General features: G+C 39.8%; 1 protein-coding gene across 1 annotated transcript in view; it reads left to right on the forward strand.

The window, feature by feature from the left end:
• Positions 1-25562, forward strand: part of TAGAP (T cell activation RhoGTPase activating protein) — a 58663-nt gene that overhangs the window by 17842 nt on the left and 15259 nt on the right. The window contains exon 4 of the mRNA XM_067465829.1: positions 9479-9646. Within this exon, the coding sequence (XP_067321930.1) occupies positions 9479-9646 (168 nt within the window). The remainder of the gene's footprint in view (positions 1-9478; positions 9647-25562) is intronic.

The raw sequence follows: 25562 nt of genomic DNA on the forward strand, positions 1-25562 counted from the left end.
TAGTCAAAGCCATGGTATTCCCTGTAGTCACCTACGGATGTGAGAGCTGGACCTTAGGGAAGGCTGAGCGAAGGAAGATCGATGCTTTTGAGCTGTGGTGTTGGAGGAAAGTTCTGAGAGTGCCTTGGACTGCAAGAAGATCCAACCAGTCCATCCTCCAGAAAATAAAGCCTGACTGCTCACTGGAGGGAAGGATACTAGAGACAAAGTTGAAGTACTTTGGCCACATCATGAGGAGACAGGAAAGCCTAGAGAAGACAATGATGCTGGGGAAAGTGGAAGGGAAAAGGAAGAGGGGCCGACCAAGGGCAAGATGGATGGATGGCATTCTTGAAGTGACTGGATTGACCTTGAGGGAGCTGGGGGTGGTAACGGCTGACAGGGAGCTCTGGCGTGGGCTGGTCCATGAGGTCATGAAGAGTCGGAGACGACTGAACGAATGAACAACAACAAATCTCTCTAGCAAGCCTGAGTTCATTTTGTGCCTTAGCCTTATCGTCTTCCGTGGTTATTAGTTTGAATCCCTCTTTGGTGATTTCCCCCTTTTCCATTTCTTGTGCATGTCATTCCCACCTAAGGATCCCATCACTTCCACTGCATCAACCAGATCCTCAGTACTGATTAATAACAATAACTATTATTATTATTATTATTATTATTATTATTATTATTACCCGCCTCTCCTCATGGCTCGAGGTGGGTTACAAAACAATGTAAATACACAATAAACATAGCAAACACACTACAAATACACACACTAAAACCTACCTCCATAAAAGTTACATACCAAAACATATATCAATGAAAACATATTAAAACAGACAAAACAGAGATTAAACAAGGGACATGCATTAAAATTCATGTTTATGTTTAAAGACTGTCTGGGTGGACCTGCCAGAAGAGATAAGTCTTCATTTATGTCTTAAATTCTGACAGCTGATTTAGCTGTTGGAGCTCTATTGGCAGGTCTTTCCACAGTCTTGGGGTGGCTGACGAAAAGGTCCTCTGGGTGGTAGTTGCTAGTCAGGTTCTGAAAAATTGGAGCAGATGCCCCCAGAAGACCAAAGTATGTGGGACAGACTGTATGGGAGAAGGCAATCCTTTAGGTAACCTGGACCCAAACAATGTAAGGCTTTAAAAGTCAAAACCATCACCTTCTACTTTGCCCAGAAACTAATTGGCAGCCAGTGGACTGACTTTAGGATAGGTGTAACATGCTCACTCTTTGATGTTCCTGTAACTAATCTGGCTGCTGTATTTTGAACCAGTTGGAGCTTCCAAACTTGGTACAAGGATTAGGATCAGATCCAGAAAAGTTGATCCCCTTCCAATAGGAATGGAGTAACCTAAAATGTCCTCTCTCCGTGTTTACCTATCCTGCCCCCTCTGTGGTTTAAACTGATGCTCTTTGCAGTGTATTCCCACTTTTTCTCTTCCCACCAGTCCTCTTTCAGCTTTTCCCTAAAATGAAGGCACCCCCTTTTGACCTCCACCCTAACATGAAGGCAATTTATATTAGGACCTTGAATAACTTTCCTACTTTCCTTAGGCCAGTTAGTTAACTTTTGTATTTTCAACTTCTGTTAACATACTGATTTCAAATTATGTCACTTACACACACAGTTTTTTTCTTCTTCTTACCATTGTTCTATATACACAGACACACAGAGGGGGAGACAGCAAGAGAAATTCCCCCATTTTCACCTTTGCAGCAGAAGCTCTTTTCATTTTCTTCCTTCCACCACATACCACACTCCTCCAGATGGCAAAAAGACCACCACTATGATTATGACCTTTAAACACCCTCCTACATTCTTCCAATAAAGGAGGTCATATTAAGAAAGGCAACACTTCACAGATTACTCAGCTTAAAACTTTATTTTAATCCTCTTGTAGGCTTTAGGAAGAACAAATCCTGTTTCTTCTAAAGGAGTGTTGGTTTCAATATTTGCTTTAGAAGTAGCAAGATTTGTTTCTTAGTCTTCAATATTAATTTTACTGTGAATAGTGAGCTATTATAATAGTGAGCTATTATAATTACTGAGAATGAAACTATTCAATTGTCATTGTGTGTGTTCGAGTTGCCTGTTGACTTGTGGCAGTTTCCTTGAATTTCATAGGGTTTTCTTAGACAAAGAATCCACAGAAGTGCTTTTCTAGTTCCTTTCTATGAAATACAGCACACCACTCCGGGTTTTCATTGGTGGTCTGGTTTTCCATCCACAAACTAACCAGACTGGCCGTTTATCATCCAAGAGCAGGCTGGATATGGTGCCCTTACAGCTGGTATTTACTTAATATTTATGTGAGGGCTGGCAATTTCAGCAAGCTTAGGACAACAGGAAGGGAGAGGAAATCTACCCCTCAGAAGGGAAATGTGCCCCTGAAAGAGTTATGAAGAAAAGGTGTCTCAACTGAAGCTTTCTCTTACCAATCCTTGCTTCCACAACAAGCCAAATTTTTCAAAATCCCACAGGGACTAGAAAGTGAGGTGAAATCTTCTGAACAGGGGCACAGATGGTAAAACAAACATCACAGCGGTGTTAACTCTATCCTAAGCTATCCAAAGTTAGGATAGAGAGAGAGAGAGAGATTTGGCTGGAGCTGCACTTTAAAAATGTACCTGTTCCAACTTACATACAAATCCAACAAGAACAAACCTACAGAACCTATCTTGTTTATAACTTGTGGACTGCCTGTACTTAGAATTAAAGGGCAGGGCTCCTTTAGTCACACCGTGAATGCCAGATCCGAATTGATCCCATCACTGCTCCAATTTATGGATTCCGGGGGTGCATCTACACTGTAGAGATAATGCAGTTCTTCAGCTGGGAACAGGACAAACTTGCACTGCTGCTAGAATGTCTTGAACCTACTTGATGTTAGCTGGATTCAAATAACACTAATTTCTACTACTCTGCCTTCTATGTCCACCATCTACAGCAGTAGAAACCATTCTCTTTGGGGGAAATGTCCATGTTTTCTAGGGCAACTCTACAAATAAATTCAGATTTTTGAAGGATAAGTATTTTCAAAGATACTAGACTACCTTTGTTTACTAGATATTTAAATTAAATACATGTCATAGTAAGAAATTAGTCTAAATTTAAAATAAAGAAGCTTGCAGTAAAATTATATAGAGGTTGAGTAATCCTTAGCTACAAATCCAAAATCTCATGGGGGACTAAGTCTTTGCTTTCTGGTGATTCAGTGTACACAAACTTTTTTATGCTTGAAATTATTTAAAATATTGAGTATACAATTGAATTACATTCAGGCCATGTGTACAATGTGTATATGAAACTTAAATGATTTTTTTGTGTAGACTTGGGTTTTATTTCTGAGGGCCTTTCCACACAGCCATGTAACCCATAATATCAAGGCAGATGATCCACAATTTCTGCTTTGAATTGGATTATCTGAGTCCACACTGCCATATAATCTAGTTCAATGTGAATTTTATATGGCTGTGGGGTTGGGGCCATAGATATCTAATGATGTGTATGCAAATATTTAAAAATTCTGAACTCCAAAACTTTTGGACATGAGCACAATTTGTCTTGGATTGTGCTTATGTCTATCTATGATGTACACGAAAAAAACATTGCACAGAAACTTACAAATACCAAATGAGTTTCTGTCTCGTGTCCTTGCTGATTCTTTCCCCTTCAGAAATGAACAGTCCGCATCTAGCAAGAAATTGATTTTTGTGCTTGCTTTTGAAATGAAGTGTTTCAAATCAGGGCCCTCAGTTCTGCAACAAACACTAATACAAAGGAAGAGAGTAGTGCAATCAGTAGCATAAATTGGAATGGATTTAATCCTAAGCAAAAATACAAATACAAACAATGAAATCTTAGGTATGTTCACCAAGGAGTTAAGTCCCACTGAGTTTGGGATCTTACTTTTGAAAAACTGAGCTTCCAATTGAGCTGCAAATGGCATATTCCCAAAATCTGGATTCACTCGGGACTTGGTGCAAGGGACCTCTCTGGAAAAATATTATTTTACTCATTCATTCCTAATCTTTGAGTAAAACTGGAAGCAGAAGTTCCAAAATACTGCAAGAAAGATTGCATTTGTGGTGAGTCTAAAATGGTTCAAAATGGGAAGTTCCAAGAAACTAGCAGACTGAGAACTCAGTTTTATGAACCATCCTTTGAGTGTATGAATGTTGTTGAGTGGAACTTGGGTTTGAACCTGATATTCTATTGTGAGCACAGTTCCTCCAAATTCTTCTCCATCATATAAAGCTGTGGTGTACAAAGTGTAGACCATGGGCCACACATAGTGTCAAGTCCATTTTGTGACTTTCAGAGGGGCAGCAAGTGTGGTATACTTGTGGTGTTGGACTAGGACTCTGGGAGATCAGAGGTGCATTTACACTGTAGAATCAATTAAATTTGACACATTTTCCCGGCTATGGAATGGCAGGAGCTGAATTTTTACAAGGTCATTAGCCTTCTCTGCTCGAGTGCTGAAATTCCATAGAATTTAGCCATGGCAATTAAAGTGACAGCAAATCATTATGAAGATGATGGTGATGGTAGTGATGGCTGATTTATTACCAGCCAAATTAAATTTGACTTGTCACCAAAGCCACTTTGGGCCTCTTTTTTGCAACCCAATGACTGCTGTTTATAGTTTGATATTTAAACATCTATTTTTATATTATTAAATATGTTTAAGATTGTTTAAACTATCCTACTGTTTTCAGCCTGTTTAATGACATTGTAAGCCACTTCAAGACCTCTTGATATAGGGCGGGCTGGAGTTGGCCATCCATACCCACAGATTCAACCACACATGGCATGAAAATATTTCTAGAAGAAAAAAAAAGGAAAACTTTGCCGTTTTACATAAAGGACACCATTTTGTTACTCCATTGTATATAATGGGACTGCAGCATTCACAGGTTTTTCCACAGGAGGTCCTGGTAATAACCCCCAGTGGATACTAAGGCCCCACTGTGTAAATATTTGAATTAATTACATTTATCGATTATTTATTTATTTACAGCATTTATATCCTGCCCTTCTCCCATCAAAGGGGACTCAGAGCAGATCACAGAACACATACACAGCAAACATTCAATGCATTAGGTATGCATTTCAGGATTTTGCAGCTTCGGTATCCTGGAGGTTATGCTCAATTCCAGCCACAGGGGGTGCTGTCACTCCATCCTCTATGATGACAAGCCTTTTTGATCACATGCTTTCTTCCTGTTCTTTGATTGACAGCTTTTTATGGTGCCATAAAATACCTCCGTGCTTAAGCGGTGCCTAATATCTCTACTCACAGCTACAGCTGTTTTCAAACTGGTTAGGTGGACAGTGAGCTGAGCTGAAGGTCGGGTGCTTACCCTGACCCAGGCTCGAACTCCCAACCTTTTGGTTGGGAAAGATCTATTGCTGCTGGTGATTAACCAGCTGTGCTAAAGACAATTAAACAATAAGAAAAGAATATCAGAAAACCTGCTTCCCACAAAAGGAATATTCATTTAGAGCACTACCTAACTATTCCACTTCCTCTACCCTTAAGAAGAATATATACTAGGGCTAGGTTTGAACAACTCGGTACTATGGTGCAAACCGGGCACTACTGTAACATCCCAAGAAGTGAGAGATTCTGTGTCTGGGGAGAACAAACAGTGGAAGACATTGAACATTTCTTAATTGACTGTCCAGCATATACTGAACTGCGAGACAGATATTTACATCCAATATTATCCAACTGCAGGCCCCCCAACAGAAATGATATTCTGACATCCCTCTTGCAAGGGCAGGAAAGATCCTGCATAATCAGAGTAAGCCTTTTTATTCTGAAAACTATTAAGAAAAGAGCAGATTTCCTGAAAGAAGAACCAGGAAAATAAGATTCTGACTATAAATAGAAGGTCGGCTGCTATCTTCACCTTGTTGCCTTGTTTTTTTTTTTACACATGTTCTATTTTGAAATGGACATATGACTGATCAAATAAATAATAATAATAATAATAATAATTATTATTATTATTATTATTATATCAGAAAACCTTAGATCAGACCAGCTTAGAAACCTTGTTTTTGGTTTTGTTATTAGAATTGCAATAAATCAGAAATGACTTGAAAGCATACATTCTCCATTTGCTGAAGCAGTTTGTTCAACACAAGTCACCTAACATGCTTTTGAACTTTCATGGGATGCAATATTTGCTTCACTTGTTGGAGCCCTCACATCATGACACACTACAAAAGTGAAATTTCTGCCTTTCCATAAGAACCCAGGACATCTTCTGTCTACAAAAACCTCACACACAAATGTAGAAAGCAACTGATTCATAAGGGATGAGCAGACAGGGAAGATTTCTTGCAAAACAAGTGGCTATAACTTGAGTCTTAGAAAACATACACAATTTCACAAGAAACCACCAAATAAGGCTACTTCTCTTACTCGTCACGTTTCTCGGTGACTTATATGACTTCACTTAAGAGAAGAAACATGCATTTTTTCAGGTTTTTAGCTCATTCAGGTTTTGTTAAGAATTTTCCCATGTTTCATCCCTTTTCTTTCTATATTTATTTGTTTACTGGGGTAATAAAGCTTTGAGTCCCCTCAGTGAGATAGGGCAGCCTATAAATAATAATAATAATAATAATAATAATAATAACAACAATAACAACAACAATAATAATAAACTATTTATACCCCGCCACCATCTCCCCAAGGGGACTTGGGGCAGCTAACATGAGGCCAATCCCAAGAATTACAATCAAGCAAAATAAAATACAAACAAACAAATAATAACATCAAAGTAACATGCATACAATAGCAAAATATACAATAAAACAAATGCAAAATAAAATAGTAGAGGAATTAAAAATAAAGTATTGTTATTGTTGTTGTTGTTGATGCAACAAACCAGGGCAAGCAGGAAAATGAAACTACACAAACACAACATAGTGAGATGTGCAATCCTGTACATGTTGAATCAGAAGCAAGTCCATTCACTTCAACAAATAAGTCAAAATATTGGGTTAGAATTGTAGAGGCTGAGGAAACCTGCTTTCAGATCTCTAAGAATGATGAAATCATCATTGTCCAGTGACTCTCTTTCCATCTAACCTATTTGACAGGGTTGTTGTGAAGATAAATTTCCAAAAATTATCATCACCATCATCATCATCATCATCATCATCAACATTATCATCATCATCATCATAATCCACCTTCTTCCCCAAAGGGTATCAGTGTGGCTAACAATGGCATGACACAATACAATAGAATTTAAAAATAAATGTTCATATGGATATGAAAATTAAAAACAGTTAAACAGTTGTGTCATGAGTGTAAAAGTTAAAATACATTAAAATTATATTTAAAATGTAGGCAAACCCCCAATCTCCCATTCACAGTATGCTGTCTTCAGCTCCTTATTAGAGAAAGAATGGGATAAAAAGCAGCATAAAGTGATAGTAAACATTATTTTTTTAAAAAAAAATGCTAGTCCCAGGTTGGTTTGCCTTTGCCTTCTTCTGAGGCTGAGAGACTGTGGCTTGCTTCAAGTCAACCGCCCTGTTGCAGCAGCTCCACTGGCTGCCAGTCTGTTTCTGGTCACAATTCAAAGTGCTGGTTATGACCTTTAAAGCCCTAGGTGGTTCAGATCCAGGCTATTTGGCTGACTGGATCCCCTTGAGCGAACCTGCCCGGGCCCTGAGATCTTCAGGAGAGGCCCTTCTTTCGGTCCTACCTGACAGGGATTTCTGTTATCTAAGATAATGCTCAAGATCCTTCAAGGTAGACTCCAGCAATACATGGATCGAGAGTTGCCAGATGTACTGGGTTTAGACAAGGCAGAGGAACGAGAGACCAAATGGCCAATATCCGCTGGATAATAGAGAAAGGCAGGAAATTTCAGAAAAAATATCTATTTCTGTTTTATTGACTATTCTAATGTCTTTGACTGTGTGGATACGCCAGGAAACAATGCCCAACTGCTCACTGGAGGGAAGGATATTAGAGGCAAAGATGAAGTACTTTGGCCATGAAATACTCTTTGGAGAAGACAATGATGCTGGAGAAAATGGAAGGAAAAAGGAAGAGGGGCCAACCAAGGGCAAGATGGGTAGAGGTTATCCTTGAAGTGACTGGCTTGACCTTGAAGGAGCTGGGGGTGGCCACGGCCAACAGGGAGCTTTGGCATGGGCTGGTCCATGAGCTCATAAAGAGTTGGAAACAACTGAATGAATAAACAACAACAGAGTTCTTGAAGCTTTCCCTGAAGATGCTAGATAGAATGCAAGCTCCCCTCCTTGTAGTTGTGGCAGGAGCACAAGACTTCAGATGCTTGTTCCAAACACAGGAAGGCTTTCTATATTCAGTTGCAATATATACAAGAACCACCAGAGCATGAAACAAACTCTGACACAGCCTCCATCTCAAGCTTGGTTGGCAGGAATGAGAGAGCGGGCCTTCTCGGTGGATGCCCCTCAACTCAGGAACTACCTGCCCAGGGAAGCCAGAATGGTCCCCTCCTTGCTGTCCTTCCAGCGGCCGGCTAAAACTTTTTAATTCAAACAGGATTTTAAAGAAGAAGGTGTTAAAGATAAAGCCAGGGAGTGCTGTGGTTTTTGACTTTGAATATGTTTAATGAGTCTCCAATTGGCTGAGAAAGGCGGTATACAAATACAGTAAATTAATAAATAAATAAATAAATAATGGTTTTTCATTGAGAATTTTTAAATAGTGTTTTTATTTCATCCTGTTTTAATGTTTGCATATTTGTATAGTTTAAATATTATGCCGATGCTTTTATGTTAAGCCACTTTGAGTCTCCTGCAGGAGAGATAAAGTGGGGTATAAATAAATATAATAATAATGCCATCCGATGGGCTTCTATGGCCAAGTTGGGATTTGAACCCAGTCTCCAGAGTCCTAGTCCACCACTACACTACACAGTTCCTCACTTTCACAGACAGCTACCTAAATATTATAGCACCAAACATGTGCCATGAGTTTTGTTATATAACAGAGATGGGAAGTTTTAAAACCCAGAATGGGAGTGACAATTATCTCTTTTTAAAGCAATGTTCACCACTTTGAGTCTCGTTGGGAGAGGGAAAGAAGCATATAAATCGTCGTCGTCCTGTCAACTGTTTTTGTCTCAGAAATTACTCCCCTCCAGGTATATTTGTTTCACAGAGATTGCAAAATTAGAAGTCATTAACTATGAGGAAAATGACAGCAAGAGTGATTTTGAGGATAAAAGCACAAACACTGGAGAAATTCTCCTCCTTATATATACATACACACACATTACTTACTGCTTTGAAGTGTCCATCAGCCCTCCTAAACAGAGTTTTAATGCAAATATTGTGTTGTTGATATTTTTTATTATATTTAACAAAATGGAGAGTCTTCAGCAGTACAGTGGAAATATTTGCAAAAGGCTCTTAATAGGAATGAAACGCAACTCACTCAGTGTGGCTGCTTCTTTCAGATCTGGCACAACATTCAAATTAAAAAACAATGTGGATCTAAGTGAACTCTGGATTGTGTACGGTGAGGAGAAAGAAGAAGATATGGACACGTCTTGTGGATTTACTCTCACCTGTGGAAATGCCATCATTTTGAGGTGGTCCACCAATGCCTGCATTGCATCCTTCAAGTAAGTCTCATGATGATTAGCTGGTAAATAAATTTGAAATCCAGTGCATCTACACTGGAGAATTATAGTGGTTTGATACTAGTATAATTGCAGTGGTTCATTCCTATGGGGGAGTTGTGGTTTGATGGGGCTCCAGCACTATTGGGCAGAGATAGCTAAAGGCTTTGCTAAACCACAACTGCCATGATTTCATAGTGTGTAACCATGGAGTTAAAGTACTGCCACACTGCATTACATCTACAGTGTAGCTGTACCCCTAGGTAAATAAAACAAATGAGAAACCACAAGCATAGGACCAAATAGAGCATGACTTTGTTGTTGCACATGTTGTACTATGTACATACAAGAATACATATAGTATGAGTACTCATTCAGAATGTGGGTGTTTGTAACAATTCAACCCTTCTCATGGATATGTTGAGAAAAACAAAAAATATTAAAAATATTAAATGTAAGTTTTGATACTGACTAGAACAAATTGAGAGACTGGTGAGGAAAGAGGTGGAAAGGCTTTTGTCACAATCCTGAAGTTGACACATTTTGAAACTAAACAAAATGTCTTAACAGCCACAATCCCTGATCTAGACAACGTGACCATCTGAGATAACAGGTAAAGTGAGGGTGACATTCTCAAAGTCTTCTTTCCTCATATTTGGAAGGAAAAGCATGGAGAAGGTTTACAGACCAAAGGTTTGTGGTGTTTTCCATCATGCAAATCTCAATATATCATAGTTTAGTGGGACTCACAGATTGACCACAACCAGGGACAGTTCTCTAATGACAAGCAAGCCAAGTTATTGACTGTATATAACGCCATGCTATAAGAGTATTCAAGCCATGAGTTTTGAAGACTTTGTAAAGTCTTCAAAACTCCTGGCTTGAATACTCTTATAGCACAAGTCGAGTTAAATGTGCTTGTACAGATATATTCTCTCCTGAAGTTACAACTTTCAAGTACCTTCAGATTTATTAATAGGCCTGTACTTAGGCAATCACTCTTTTCAGAAAGCCACACAGTTCTGAGAAGCTCATACTGTTCTTCAATGTATATGATAAGACATGGAGTCATTTTCTACAGTCACCAGAGCCAAATTATGCAATCCTGCTACTCTTCCTCTTTGTCTCAACTGTCACATTCATGGTTGGTATTGTGTCATGCATCTTCCTCTAATTGCCACAGTATTCTAGTAAAACAAGACTGAAATTTATTTCCTATTGTTTATGCCAACAGATAGAAGGAAAATGCAGTGAACACAAAAAGGTAGAGAGTTTAGGCATAATTCTTTATAAATAATACATTTGCCTTGAATCTTGTTTGGGGTGGATATTACACAACTAAAATAAATAATAATAGCTAATAAATACATAAATAAATAAGTAATATCCCACCTTTCCTCTAATCTGGAATCCAAGGCAGCTTACAGCAATTTCAACAAATACAAAAAGATAGATAACATGCAAAACTAATTGGTAAAATGCCAAGTGAAGAGTAGAGACATCACACTGGCAATGAAGATCAGCATAGTCAAAGCAATGGTATTCTCTGTAGTAACCTATGAATGTGAGAGCTGGACCATAAGGAAGGCTGAGTGAAGGAAGATAGATGCTTTTGAACTGTGATGCTGGAGGAAAATTCTGAGAGTGCCCTGGACCACGAGAAGATCAAACCAGTTCTTCCTCCACGAAATAAAGCCCGACTGCTCACTGGAGGGAAGGATATCAGAGGCAAAGATAAGGTACTTTGGCCACATCATGAGAAGACAGGAAAGCTTAGAAAAGACAATGATGCTGGGGGAAATTGAAGGAAAAAGGAAGAGGGGCCGACCAAGGGTAAGATGGATGGTATCCTTGAAGTGACTGGCTTGACTTTGAAGAAGTTAAGGGTGGCAACGGCCAACAGGGAGCTCTGGCATGGGCTGGTCCATGAGGTCACAAAGAGTTGGAAGTGACTGAATGAATAAACAACAAATATGTGTGTGTGTGTGTGAGAGAGAGAGAGAGGGGGGGGGGAGAAGAAGAAGAAGAAGAAGAAGAAGAAGAAGAAGAAGAAGAAGAAGAAGATGTAAAGGTTTCCCCTGACGTTAAGTTATTTTGACTCTGGGGGGGGGGGTGCTCATCTCAATTTCTAATGCTAAGAACCAGCATTATCTGTAGATGCTTCCAAGGTCATGTGGCCAGCATGACTACATGGAACGCTGTTAGTAGAATATAATATTATTAAATCTTGCAGTCATTTTTCAGAAAGTAATCAGAATGTAGACATTTCATCTGTCAACATAAGGAATTTCCTTTTATGGTATAACTGGTTCTCTTTTATGTGGATATGTTATCTTAATACTTACGGTAAGCATATTTTATAACAGAGGACAGAATTTTGTGAACATTTAATGTATTCACGTTGTTTCTGACTTATGGCAGTCATAAGTTGAACCTACCACAGAGATTTCTGAGACTGAAAGACTTGCCCAAGGACAACCAATGAGTTTTCCTGGCCAAGCAGGGATTCAAACCTTGTTCTCTAGAGTTGTAGTCTCCTCAAACCATGATGGCACACTGGCTTCAAATTCAGACTTAAAACTTTTAATTACTTCCAAATAATGACCAAGAGAAATTCATTTTAAAATTTCAATTCTAAGGACAGTTTACTACTTTATGGACACTTTACCCAAAAAGTGTGTGTGTGTATTTCTATAACCTCACAGTATAAAAGTAAATCTCCCTCTGAGTAAGTAATTAGTTCTTATTTAAAAATAAGTTAAACATGACACAATCAAACAAAGTAAAGCACTTCCAATTCTTGATTTTGGCACTATCGAATTCCATTTCCCAGGAAAGCATTAATACTTTACCAGGACTTTGCCCTTCATTTCAAATATCACATTTGTTACACTTACTCCATACATAAAACATAAAACGTAACCTTTCATGTTTTCTTTATGGCTACCATTAGACAAATATGGATAACTTTATTATTTATGGAAAACACAAACTGATTTATCATTCCATAGAAGTGCTAGAACGAAGTATGTCTTATCTGATTTTTCTAATACATCAAGTTATTTATTTGTTTGTTTGCAGTATTTATATACTGCTTTACTCACGCCTGGGAGGGACTCAAAGAAGTTTACATAGAAATAGTGACAAAATTCAATGCCTTACAAATATGCACCAAATCACAATCAACACCATTTAACTAAGCATAAAATCAATAGGACAATTCATCATAAGATAAGACAAAACAACATTTAAAACATGACTTAAAACACCTAATAAATGTTTCAGAGATTACTTCTTAACATTCATCTTAATTTTAAAACATTAATTTCAACTTTCCCTGAGAAGTACAGAAGTATATATACTATGGAAAAGAAAGCCACACCAAATAATCCCAAAGGGTTCTTGGTCATGTCTTTCTTCAAGAGGAAGTTGAACAATATATTAATCTGACAGTATGACTACTCCAGGCTTCACAAACATCCCATTCCTCCATGACTGAAAATTAAAAATGTATGTTTACCAGTATCACATACTCCCATTGAAATCGAGCAATTTAGGATAGTCGCGGATAGTGAGATCTGGACCACCGATAGAAAAACTGCGCCGTGGATACCGAGACCTGTTAAGTGGGTGACTGGTACTGCCTGTAGGCCGCCTGTGGATCTGTGCCTGGTAAGACCAAGAAGTTATAATCCCAATGTTTCTCAATCAAAAGGTATCACCAGTTGAAGAAGAAAGCCACCAAGTTATTTATTCAATCCAGCTGGAAAGGATGACAGCTCATGGTAAGCTGTTAAAGGAAGCTGACATGTTTGACATAGGCAAAAGCATACATTTTTATACAGGGAAATCTTTTGTTTTTCCTGCTCATGCCCCAACTGGAGCAGGTTTCGCACTGATTGGCAGAGCCAGCCCAGATGTCATAGCCAGCTGGGAAAATTCCTTTGGAGAGGCAGGACTGCAGCACCCACAAGCCAATCAGAGAGCATTCCTCGCTTCCTATGCAGATTTCTGTTCTCCAATGGCTGACGGGGGACAGGACAGTCCAGGAGACAAAGGAGTAAACAGTGTTGTAAATGTGTCACCTTTTCCCTCTGTTGGGATGAACAAAGCAGGGACATCAGGTCCCTGACGGTTATGGAATTGTTCTTTTGGTTTGTGATTGACCAATCAAGGCATGTCAGGCACCCGTGGTATCCATGTCCATTGTAGTCCATAGCAGAGTATTGTTCAAAGTGATGGGATTAGAAAGTCCAGTACTGGAAAATGTCACCTTGGGAAGGCAGGGCATGGTTAACTAATAAATTGATGCCATTCCTACCCACTTCTTTCCAATATAGGCCTATAATATGATGGTATAATGAAAATCTAAAAGCAGTACCAAACAGGGTTAGGTTCCAGGCCATAATCCAGCAGGGTAACCCAGCCCTCTGTGAAACACTTTAATACGAAAATTTGGTAGACGACAATGATTACAAGGATTTAAAGGGAAAGGGAGAAGTTCCTGTGAAAACAGTAGTAAACCCAAAGCAGAAGTGGAATTCAACAAAACTACAATATGACAGACGTACATTAAAGTTTTTGTGAAAAAAATTGTAATTTATTATAAACAAGTAAAAATGAAGAAATCACATTTTCTGGAAAAGAAGGGGGAAATGGGTTGCTTGTAGCCTTAAACCTCATCTGCTATATAATGCAGTTTCATAGTGCAGTTTGAGTTCAGACTGCCATATAATGCAGTTCAGTGTAGTTAAACTGTTTTATGAAACTGCATTATATGGCAGGGTTGGTAGGGTTTTAGTCCTGCTTACATCAAACATGATATTATAATTAATAAGCTAGTCACATCTAATTTTAAGTCCTCTTATTTCTGTGGGCCTCTTCTAAGCATAAGTTGGGATTCAGTCCAATTTGTCAGCTCAATTTGTACTTATTGCAAATATGAACTGAAGTCACCGCTATACAGTAATTCTGCAGGTTCCAACATAGCCAGTTCTCCTTACTTTTGTAGCAAGATAAACTCAGCAAACCACATGGTCTTTGTGAAACAAATGAAAAGAATTCCAATACACAGCCCCAAAGAGTTCTCCTTCAACACCAATATTTGCATTTATACAAATTTTAACATTAGAATTGTAACGGAAAGAATGTACACACATATCTCTGACACAGTTCTACACTTTGTTTGCAGGAGATAATGCTCCACTAGCACAGTTCTATGTGGCTACCGCTTGTGGCCCAACAAATGACAACTTCTGAGTCCCAGCGCATGTTCTCACAGCCAATTAATGGCCAGGGAGAGTGGGATGCAACATCAAATGGGTCTTGTAGCAAATCATGCTGACCTCGCTCTAGAAATCTAGATGCCTAAACTGAGGCTGTCACTCTTTGGCCATATCATGTGAAGGCATAACTCCCTAGAAACAGACAATAATGACTGGTAAAGTAGAAAACAGTAGGAAAAGTGGAAGATAACATTTCAAATGGAAGGAAATTATGGCCCTGGGTCTGTAGAACCTGAGGAGAGATGTTGTTGATACAGTGGCTTTGAAATACCTCATTCATAGGGTCACCATAAGTCAATTTCAACTAGTGCATCTCTTACATTTCATCTCCATCTTTGCCAAGATAAAAACTTCCATGTTATTATGAGTTTCTGCTCTATGACTTAGAATCATAGAATCATAGAATTGGAAGAGACTTCTAGGGCCATCCAGTCCAACCCCCTGCCAAGAAGCAGGAAAATCGCATTCAAAACACCCCTGACAGATGGCTCTGACATCTTAAGAACAAAGAGTTGTAGATCTCTGAGTTACAACCAGTCTGGTATCTTTAGAAATAAAGGAAGGCTGTTGAGTCTTCCTCCCAGTTTGCAGGGCTGGATGGAACCAAATGACAATTTACCATCCAAAGAGTCACTCATTTGTGACCTCCATCTTAGGGCTGAGCTTTTCCACAGTTCCACACTTCATGACCCTAAACTTGACCTATGGTTTGCTTCAATCTTTGTTCTTTATTTCTTGCTTTTACACCAGCAAAGCTAATGAGGAGTTCAAGAGAAGTCAAAAGCCTGTATGCTTTTGAGTATGGCTTGACTGTGGACTTTGTTTTGATTCATTCAGAAAACTACATTTGTCTTACAACCTCATCAGATGACTAGTGGTGGGCGGCAGCAGTGCTCCGCTTCGCCACGGGGCATGGGGAATCCAGCATCCCACGCCTCACATCGCTGGGAGGGGGTACATGGGGGGAAGCTTGAGCATGCAGCTTCTCCCCATAGATTCCATGGCAATACAAGAAGCCTCTCATGTTGCTGCAGTGGCGGCATGCTTTTTCCATCCGCTGTCACCCATGAAGCCGGTATGACGTTGTCTGATGGGAGCCAGCTAGCTCCTTGGGTGATCAGGGCTAGATCAGTGTATGTCACCGATTTTAGCCGTGTATAATGAGGTTGTTAGTGTTTTTAATATACTTGGTGTATTAATATAGTGAAAGAACTGCGTGCATGCCAAAAAAATCCTGCTTCAGGCATGTAGCCAGGGGGGGGGGGGGGGCTTGAGGGGCTTCAGCCCCCCCCCCCCCCCCCCGGAAATTCTCATGGTGGTTTGCGAAAAGGCCTTACTGGTGCATTATTTAAACTGTTATGTTTATTCATATCATGATCTGATCACCTTACTCAATATATCCCATATGAATGGGGGTATTGGGGTAATGATACAAAAGGTTTGCTAGGCTAGACCCTCTTTCACTCAGACTCAGCCCCCCCCCCCAAAACTCAGCCCCCCCCGAAACCCCCCCTGAAATTTTTTAGCCCCCCCCCCCCCGAAACAAAATCCTGGCTACGGGCCTGTCCTGCTTATATGTTCTTCAGATAAATGAGCAGATAAAGAATAAACAGTTTCATGCAGACAGATTTGACCAGTCCTATCCTCAGTAGCAAATACTATGTAGGACTAGTCCAGAGCAAGAATGAGATTGGTGATGCTAACTGAATATTGCTCAACTAGCATAAGGAGCTCAACTAGCATAATGCTTACGAACAGATACATCTGAGACTTGAGCCCATTGCTTTGTCCCTAACAGTCATCCACTTTGGTGATAGTACTGAAGCTAGAACAAATTGCAGGACAGTATACCATGCCATTTCCATATTGTCTCGAGACTATGCCTATTAAAAGGCATGACCTCTCAGCAGCTGCAGTTTCCTAACATTGTGAACCTTGGCTGAACATGGAGAGCCCTTAACACAATATGTTAAATTGACATGCCTTTTGTTCCTTGAATGTCCTTTATTCCAGTCTCTATTTTGCATAATAGTATAATGCAGCAGCTGAATTATTTACTCAGTGGGTTCAAATAAAATGTTATTTCACAGTTGCTAAACCGTACAGTTTGAGAAACAAGCTGGAGCTGATGTTTAAATCACCTTTAAAATGATAATGATCATATTTATGGTCTCGCAAATACTTCTTAAAGTTTTGGATCACTGAGCAACAGACTTTTCTTATGGGAACGCTTCAGCAGATACCAAATAAGGCTGTTTGTAAGCGAGTGACCACATGTTGTCAGTGCTCTCAGAGGGAATGGTCTCCATTTAATTGATTTATCTGATAAATGAAGGGTATGGGGAAGCCAAAATTACTCTTTAAAAGGAAACATACAACTGAAAAAATGTTTTTTCAACAAAGCAAATCTTTTTTATACAAGCAAACCCAAGCTAGATTTAAGGAGCAGGGAAGTTGTGTCACCAAAAAAATGGTTATACCATGCACTTTTTTAAGCTATGTTTTTGTCACTTCTGAATGTATGCAATTGTGTAAGCACCCACACAGGGAGATCAACACGGAATTTTAAGTTAAAATAGATGAGAAATGCAATAAAATGTTTCTGCATAAAGTCCTTCTGTTCAGTATGTTTCTAAAGTATATTCTATCTGCTTCGATTCAACTTCAATCACTACAACAATCCCTTAGCATGCCATGCCATTGGTTGTCCATTCTGGGTTGTTGTTGTTATTTGCTTTATTTATACCAGGGGTCCTCAAACTATGGCTCGAGGGCCAGATACAGCCCTCCAAGGTCATTTACCCAGCCCTCGCTCAGGGTCAACCTAAGTCTGAAATGACTTGAATGCACACAACAACAACAACAACAACAACAATCCTATCTCATCATCCAAAAGCAGGCCCACACTTCCCATTAAAATACTAATAAGTTTATATTTGTTAAAATTGTTCTTCATTTTAATTATTGTATTTTTAAGTGTTTTTCACACTACAAATAAAATATGTGTTGTTGTTGTTTTTTCAAATTAAAATCTGGCCCTTCAACAGTTTGAGGGACTGTGACCTGGCCCTCTGTTTAAAAAGTTTGAGGACCCCAAATTTATGCCCTGCCTTTCTCACCCCATTGGGGAATTCAAGGTGACTTACAGCTCCAGCAAAATTAAATGCCACATAAAACACAGTCATAAAAACATATTCCATCAACTAAACAATTAAAAAAGTTAAGCAAATAAATGCACAGATTAATAACAGAGTTAAAAACATAGTAAAAACATAGTGCATAGTACCATTCTCCCATAATCCTTGCTCATAATCCGTATTGGGTTAATTTCGATTCATTTGCTCTCTATTCATTCCCCACTCTCCCACTAAAGTTTGTTGAAGGTACTTATACAAACTATATGATGACTACCCCTGTTCACCAAGCCTGCTAATATCTCCCACTTATGTGTTGATGGAGCTGTTTGGGCTATGAATCAGCAGTACCAAAGCTTGAGAAAGCCAATAAGGCGTGTTGATTAGGATGTTGGGCTAGGACTCCAGAAGACCAGAGTTCAAATCCCCACTCAGCCATGGAAACCCTTGATTAAATCTGATTCTCTCAGCCTCAGGAGAGAGTAGTGGCAAGCCTCCTATGGATAAATTTTGCCAAGAAAATCTTGTGATAGGGTCACCATAAGCCAAAGTTGACCTGAAGGCACCTAGCAACACAACAACTCTGGCCTGGGTTCCATAACTCAAAAGAATTATAAGGGTTCTCTGAAACAATTAAGAGAAGATAGAACGTATATATCCTTTTATATAGTTGTATAATCTTCCCCTAGAAAGGGCTCTGATTTGCTATTCAATCCAACATTGTGTGGGGAAAGGTAGCCTTTTAAGGTCAACATAAGGGCATTTTGATTTAAAATACTCAGCTGTACCAATCTGGGGTCTGCTTTAAAACAGCTAAAGAATAAGAACCGTTGCTAACAGCAACACAATACACAGATCATAATCTGTTTTAAAGATTAGGTTCCTATTTATCAGTGATATTTTGATGAATAGGGAGAACTACATATTTTTTTAAAACACATTCTGCCTTTTCTCAGTGAAACTGCGTACAAATTACACAATTGGTTACATCAAGTAATAATGTGAAAATACATACCAATATCTAATATTGAGTGAAGTGAATTTAGCTCCACTAAACCCAGTGCCTTCAGCACATCTACTTCTGTTGAATTGAGCCTATTGAGCCTCATTTGCTGGGGTGTTTATAAGGATAGTCAAATAGTAAATTGTGCTCATCCTGGCTTTAGCTACATAGGACAGCATTCTATCAATAACACATACAAATGTTACATAAGCCTTGATTGTTCATTGCAGGAGGTGGTATTTTCTTCCTTCCACCACAATGAATTTACACACTCACACACGTCCTAGACTTGCTAAGTTGGAGAGATAGTGCCTAACCCCCCAAAGACATTCTGTTGCTGATGGAGAGCAGAAGATATCACAGGGGTATTTTGATGTGTTCCCATAGCCAGACAGACCAATGATATCATCTGCTGAAACCTTCAGATGACCCCAGAGGATCTTGGTGTTTGTTGTCTTTAGTCTGCACCTGGCTATGAAACATAGCCAGATATCTATCTGACATACACACTTCACTTTGCACTACCCAGGCTATGGCCTTGGAAAGGGCTATGACAGTGACATGATGACTCTAGGTGGCCCTTCAGATGCTGGAGTATAACTCCTGTTTTCTTCATCATTAGACATCATGACTAGATGGAAGCTGAGGAAAGTTGTAACATCTGGAAGGCTGCAGTTTATTTTGTTTAGTCATGATAGTGGGTGTTGAATGTAGATATAATGCTTGTGGATGTGATGACTGACTTTAAAATGTCCTTTAACTTTTCTTCAACTTCAGAACCACAAGTGATGTTGGGTTGTTATTCCCATGGATTCAGTGACTCTTTGAAGGCAACCACAATGCTGATGAAAATGAGCAGGGTGTATCTACACTGTAGAATCAATGCAGTGTATCCCACTTCAACTGCCATCACTCAGTGTTATGGGATTCTGGGAGTTGTCATTTGGTGAGGCAGAATAGTCTACAGGCCACATGTTTCCATTGCACTGAGCCATGGCATTGAAAGCGATGTCAAACGGCATTGATTCTATAGTATAAATGCATCATCAGCCTCCCTTTCATCCTTTCCCTTCCTTCACTCCCTTCCTACTCATTCCTTTGCCTCACCTATACTTCATCACACTAGACAATGAATCCACTCTAAATCTGGTTTCTGTCTCCTGCAGAATTATGGGGTTTGTAGTTTAGTGAGGCTATTAAAGGCTCCTCCCTAAACTACAAACCTCACAATTCTACAGGAGACAGCAACCAGATTTAAGTCCACTTATCCCCACACAATGCTCCTCTGTCCTTATTCTTGCACAGTCTTGCTCATACTATCCCTCTCCTTGTCTTATCTTATGCTTTGATATATCTCACTCTGCTCTCTCTCGCTCTTATCCAACCCTCATCTCACCTTGCACCCTCTCAATTCAATTCTTTCTTGCATCTTGTACTCTGTTTTTCTCACTACTCACACTTACTTCCCGTTCACCTGAAATTCCTGGGTGGACTTTCTCCTTGCAGAACAATTTGATGGAATTCCCACACCCCTCCCCCCATATCTCAGTTTCTATAAGAGTTAATGAAAAAATGAAAGTTCAAACAAGAACTGGGTGCCAAGAAGCCAGATAAAACCCAGCTATCTGGGTGGTATAACAACCTTATACCTTAACCTCAGGTATTGGATCTGAAATCTCAGTGTCTATATCAGTGGTTCTTAACCTGTGGGCCACGGACCACCACTGGGCTGTGAGGATGAAAATCTGGTCTGTGGGCTTCCTTCCTTTTTATTTTATTTTACTTCCTCTCCTTTCGCACCACCTGCCACTCCTTCCCTGTCGCTGCACATGGTGTATGTTCTATATCAGAAACTAGAGCTGATGTGGTCTATCCAATGCAATTTTCTGAATCAGTACCCCAAACCAAATCTGATTTGCAACCTTTTTGGTACTAATGTTGGAGGGTGGTCCCTGGTCAAAGTGGTCCCTGGTCAAAAAAAGGTTGGGAACCACTGCTCTATATGGAGCACAGCATTAATCTGCAATAAACAAAGAGGACATTATGCAATATCTGCTGACCACAAGGACATAATCACATAATATGAAAATGCCTGCAGCACCGATCCCACCAGAAAGACCAGGAGACCACACAAAGCATCATGAAAATAATAGAGCTGATACTTTAAAGCTGTTGTCACGCTAAGCAGCCAAAACCATTAGGAAAAATACAGAAGGAAAGAAAACGAAACCTGTGCTCTCTGTGTGCTTACGCAACTGCTCTCTTGTTTGGTCAATGTTTTTGTTGTTTCCCTGGAGACCTCTGGTTTTTTTTACTCTGACAAAGCTGGAATACATACTATATATGAACATTCAGAAGCATTGGTCCAGAACCCTCCTTGTTTTACTGCACTATAAACGGGGTTCGAAATGTCAATGCCAAAGCAGCATCCTTTTGTCTGTTGGACTATGCTAAACCTTTGTTGTTTTCTCATTAGCATAACATTGACACAAACACAGATTTGTAGCCGTTTGCTCTCCCATGCAACCCCTGCCGGTAACGGTTATTGGGGTGCCTCAAGAGTTGGTAAAAGCTCTATTGAAACTAGCAAATATTGGCCATGGCTGGGATTTTCCCATTTGAGGTTTCACAAAAGAAGTCAAACAGATGCCTTGTGAGGAGGGGAGGGGGGAAGGATGTCAGCAATCTTCCTTATTTTTTGGTTTTCGCAGCTGTTACTGGCTTAGCTGTCCATAGTAAGGAACAGGGTGTTTTTTTCTACAGTCACACAGTGTATATTGCTAAGTTTTCCTTTATTCACAGCATTTTTAAGACTGACATTTTGCATTGGGATTCTTTAGAAATACTGCTGAAACAAGAACAATGAACTGGAAGCACATGAATTGATTGCCTTTATGCCCTCCATTTCATAGTCATACAAAATAACAGTTTACAAAATAAAATCTGAGATAAAAATTCAAGATTAAACCAGTTAATAATGTTTAAAATTATTCTCACCTGAGAGAGATTGTGGACAGATTTCCATGGAAAGCTCTTTCAAGAGAGGAATCTTCACTTAGCCGCATCTACAGTTCAGCTCTGCATTAGAGGTGTATCTACATTATAGAATTAATTCACCTTGACACCCCTTTAACTACCATGGTAGTTAAACCCCCTTTAATCCCCGGTGGCACAGTGGGTTAAACCCCTGTGCCGGCAGGACTGAAGACCAACAGGTTACAGGTTCGAATCCGGGGAGAGAGCGGGTGAGCTCCCTCTATCAGCTCCAGCTCCCCATGTGGGGACATGAGAGAAGCCTCTCACAAGGATGGTAAAACATCAAAAAAAACATCCAGGCATCCCCTGGGCAACATCCTTGCAGATGGCCAATTCTCTCACACCAGAAGTGACTTGCAGTTTCTCAAGTCGCTCCTGGCATGACAAAAAAAAGTGCTATGAAATTCTGAGTGTTGGTTTTTGTTGATGCACCAACACTCTTTGACAGAAACTGTAATTCCACTGACTCCACAGCACTGAACCATGATGGTTAAAGTGGGGCAAAGGAAACATTGGGGGCTACTCAAGAGTTTGCTTGAAACTCCAGAGTAAATGCCCAGCTCTGAGGCAGTGTGGATAGCAGAACTAGATCCAATTCAGACAGGTCTTCTGTCTATATGAGGCATTGGCACAATCGTCTTATCCCTGCACTCATCAGCACAGGAAAAAGGAGAACTATTGTGTCTGTGTCATTGCCATCACTGCGCCTCGATGGCTGCAGAGCTCTGTCAACTCCTGGTCATTGTGAGCACCCTGCACCAATAGCAGCATGTATGTCCACAAAACCAGGAAAAGGGTGGGGAGACTGGCTCCAACATACTTCTAGGTCAGGCAGGCACCTTTGCTGATTTCGGCATTGGATGCTCATAATGGCCAGGAACTCACATGAAGCTCTGTGGTGTTTGAGTGCCTCAAACAGTGAGGTGATTATTGGAGAGGCCAAGGCAGTGTAGGCCTGTCTTTCCTTATAGATGACAACCCAACACTACAATGGTTTCAGGAAGCTGCATGTGGTCACCTTCAAGGCCAGTCAAAAGCATTTCTACTCTGGACTGACCTCAGACTTGTCAGCCAGTGTAGACATGATCTAAGCCAAAGTCCCTCTTTTCTAGATTTAATAGCCCACCTTCATGCAGCAACTGAATGTGTAGTACAACTGTACATCCCTCATCCACGGTTGCAGTATAACCAAGCATCACAGAGTGTTGTGACTTTAGAATCAGTTATTGAGATGCCGAAAGCACATCAGCATTCACAAAATGTCAAGTTTCCTTCTGGGCTTTGCTGTAATATTCACAGCACTGAATGAAAATGGGTTTTCCCAGCAACAATATACTGTGGTGAGCTGGAGGTATGTGAGTGTATAATGTAGCTTCCAGAGCCTACATCCAACCAATTATGGACTTTCCTATCCTTCTGATCTTGCTCCTCCCAGTCACACACACACACACACACACACACACTTCTTAGCCCCAGTTAAGGTTGCTCTTTAAAGAGTATAGTTGGTAATTTCACCACATTTTCTGTCCAGTTGGGTATGTGGTGTCCCACATACTAATGGAATTAACTTTCAGAAGTGACAGGAAGTGATCTGGGGCCAAAAATATGGGTGGGAGAGTTCCCAATCTTCAACCGTAGATTGTGAAGGATATAATGTGGGCTGTCCTTTGCAAGGCTTTGAGGTATGTAACTATGGATCAACACCAATATCTCCATTGTCTGGACTCTCTTTGTGGATGCATTGGTGAGAACTACATTTATGAGTGCCCCCACTTATTTAACACCTCGGTTTTTATATGTTCTTCCATGGCATAAGGAAATTCAAATGAACTTATTTACTTATTTTATTTATTTACAGCATTTTTATCCAGCTCTTTTCAGCCTGAAGACAACTCAGGGCGGCATACAGATTGGCAACAATTAGATGCCATAAACATACATACATACATATCAATTAAAAACATTTAATATCACATAATAAAAATCCATATAAAAACCAATTAAAACTATAATAATTAATGTCTACCAGTTTGACTCCTTATCCATTCTTTGTCACTGCCGTTTCTTTGCTTGCCTTTATTGGATTTGCAGCTCACCGTTTTATTATGTTATGGTGTTTAGTGTGCAGAAATCAAATTCAGGTGCCATTGTGCATAGGGAATGTTGCAAAAGCATTTTGGCCATAATGCAGCCTACGACCTAGCACACCTCTAAATGTATATGGGAGGGAGGTCAGTGGGGAAAAGAGTTTGCTGAAGGGAACTGTGCATGGTGCAGTTGCTCATATCAGAGTGGAAGATAATGCAAAGCACTGGAACATACCAAAACCACAGGTACAAATCCTCACAAGATGCTGAAATGTATAGTTTAATTTACTAATAGTATATAATGTAAAGCACCCCAGTGATCCCACATACAGAAATGTGATCAATCTAATTTAACAGTAAATGCCATCAATGATTTTTCAGAAGGAAATCCTACTGTATTCAGTGGGTAAGTGTGCTTGGGACAGCAACCTTTTGGGGAACTTCACATTTGTGAGTCATCCCATTGATTTAAATGAGAATGAAATCCAACTAACTTGCAACACAACATTACCGCCTTTACTACAAAACCAGCATTTAGGAGGCAACCTTGATCCAGATCCCCCCAAATTCAAGAAACAGTTGGTCAATGCTCTTCTAAATAAAATGTTAACTTTTCTGTTTGACAACAAACTCTAATGGGAAATTGGAAGCTTTATTTTCTCACCAAATACCATGGAATGGTTTTTGAGAAATTGATTTTATCTTGAAATATTCAGAGAATGAAACCGGCTGGCCAAGTAGTTTGAGCCACATGTTGCCATCCAGCACAGCTGGAGGGAGCTGATACAGAGAAGGCTAGTTTACCATCTGATCCTTTGCATTTTGTTGGTTCTCTATGAATGCAGTGCTGCTCGCTGTGCTTCTCAGTAACTTTATTGAAGTCTACAGATTGAGTCACTTTTTGCTCACCAGCATCTGCTCCCATGAGGTGTGAAAATGGTTTTGGCAGCTCCTGCTGCTTTCCCGAGAGCATGCTCACTCAGCCAGCTACAATAAACCCCTTTGCTTCTCCAAAAGCCTCTTCCCAGCCTAGTGACCATTGTTCCTCTTCCATCTGCTGCTGTCTGCCTGCCACCATATCTTGTAGCAGCTGCTATATTCTAGTTTTGCCGTTTTCTGTGCCATTTTGCAGGATTAGACAGGATTTAACAAACACTCTGTCTTATTTCTTTAAAAGTCACCTGGCAATTCGATTTCCTTAGTGATCCAATTTATAATATGAATATCTCAGGAGATCAAGTTTGTGATACCGGCACTTGCCTTTTGAAAAAAGGAATCCTCTGCATGTGCTTCACTGTTGCTTTCCAAATATTACTTTTAAAAAGTTATCTATTTTGGAGTTTTTTTAACATACAGTTTATGCAAGAATCAGGG

Source organism: Anolis sagrei, chromosome 1 (genome assembly GCF_037176765.1).
Source record: "Anolis sagrei isolate rAnoSag1 chromosome 1, rAnoSag1.mat, whole genome shotgun sequence".
NCBI lineage: Eukaryota > Metazoa > Chordata > Lepidosauria > Squamata > Dactyloidae > Anolis > Anolis sagrei.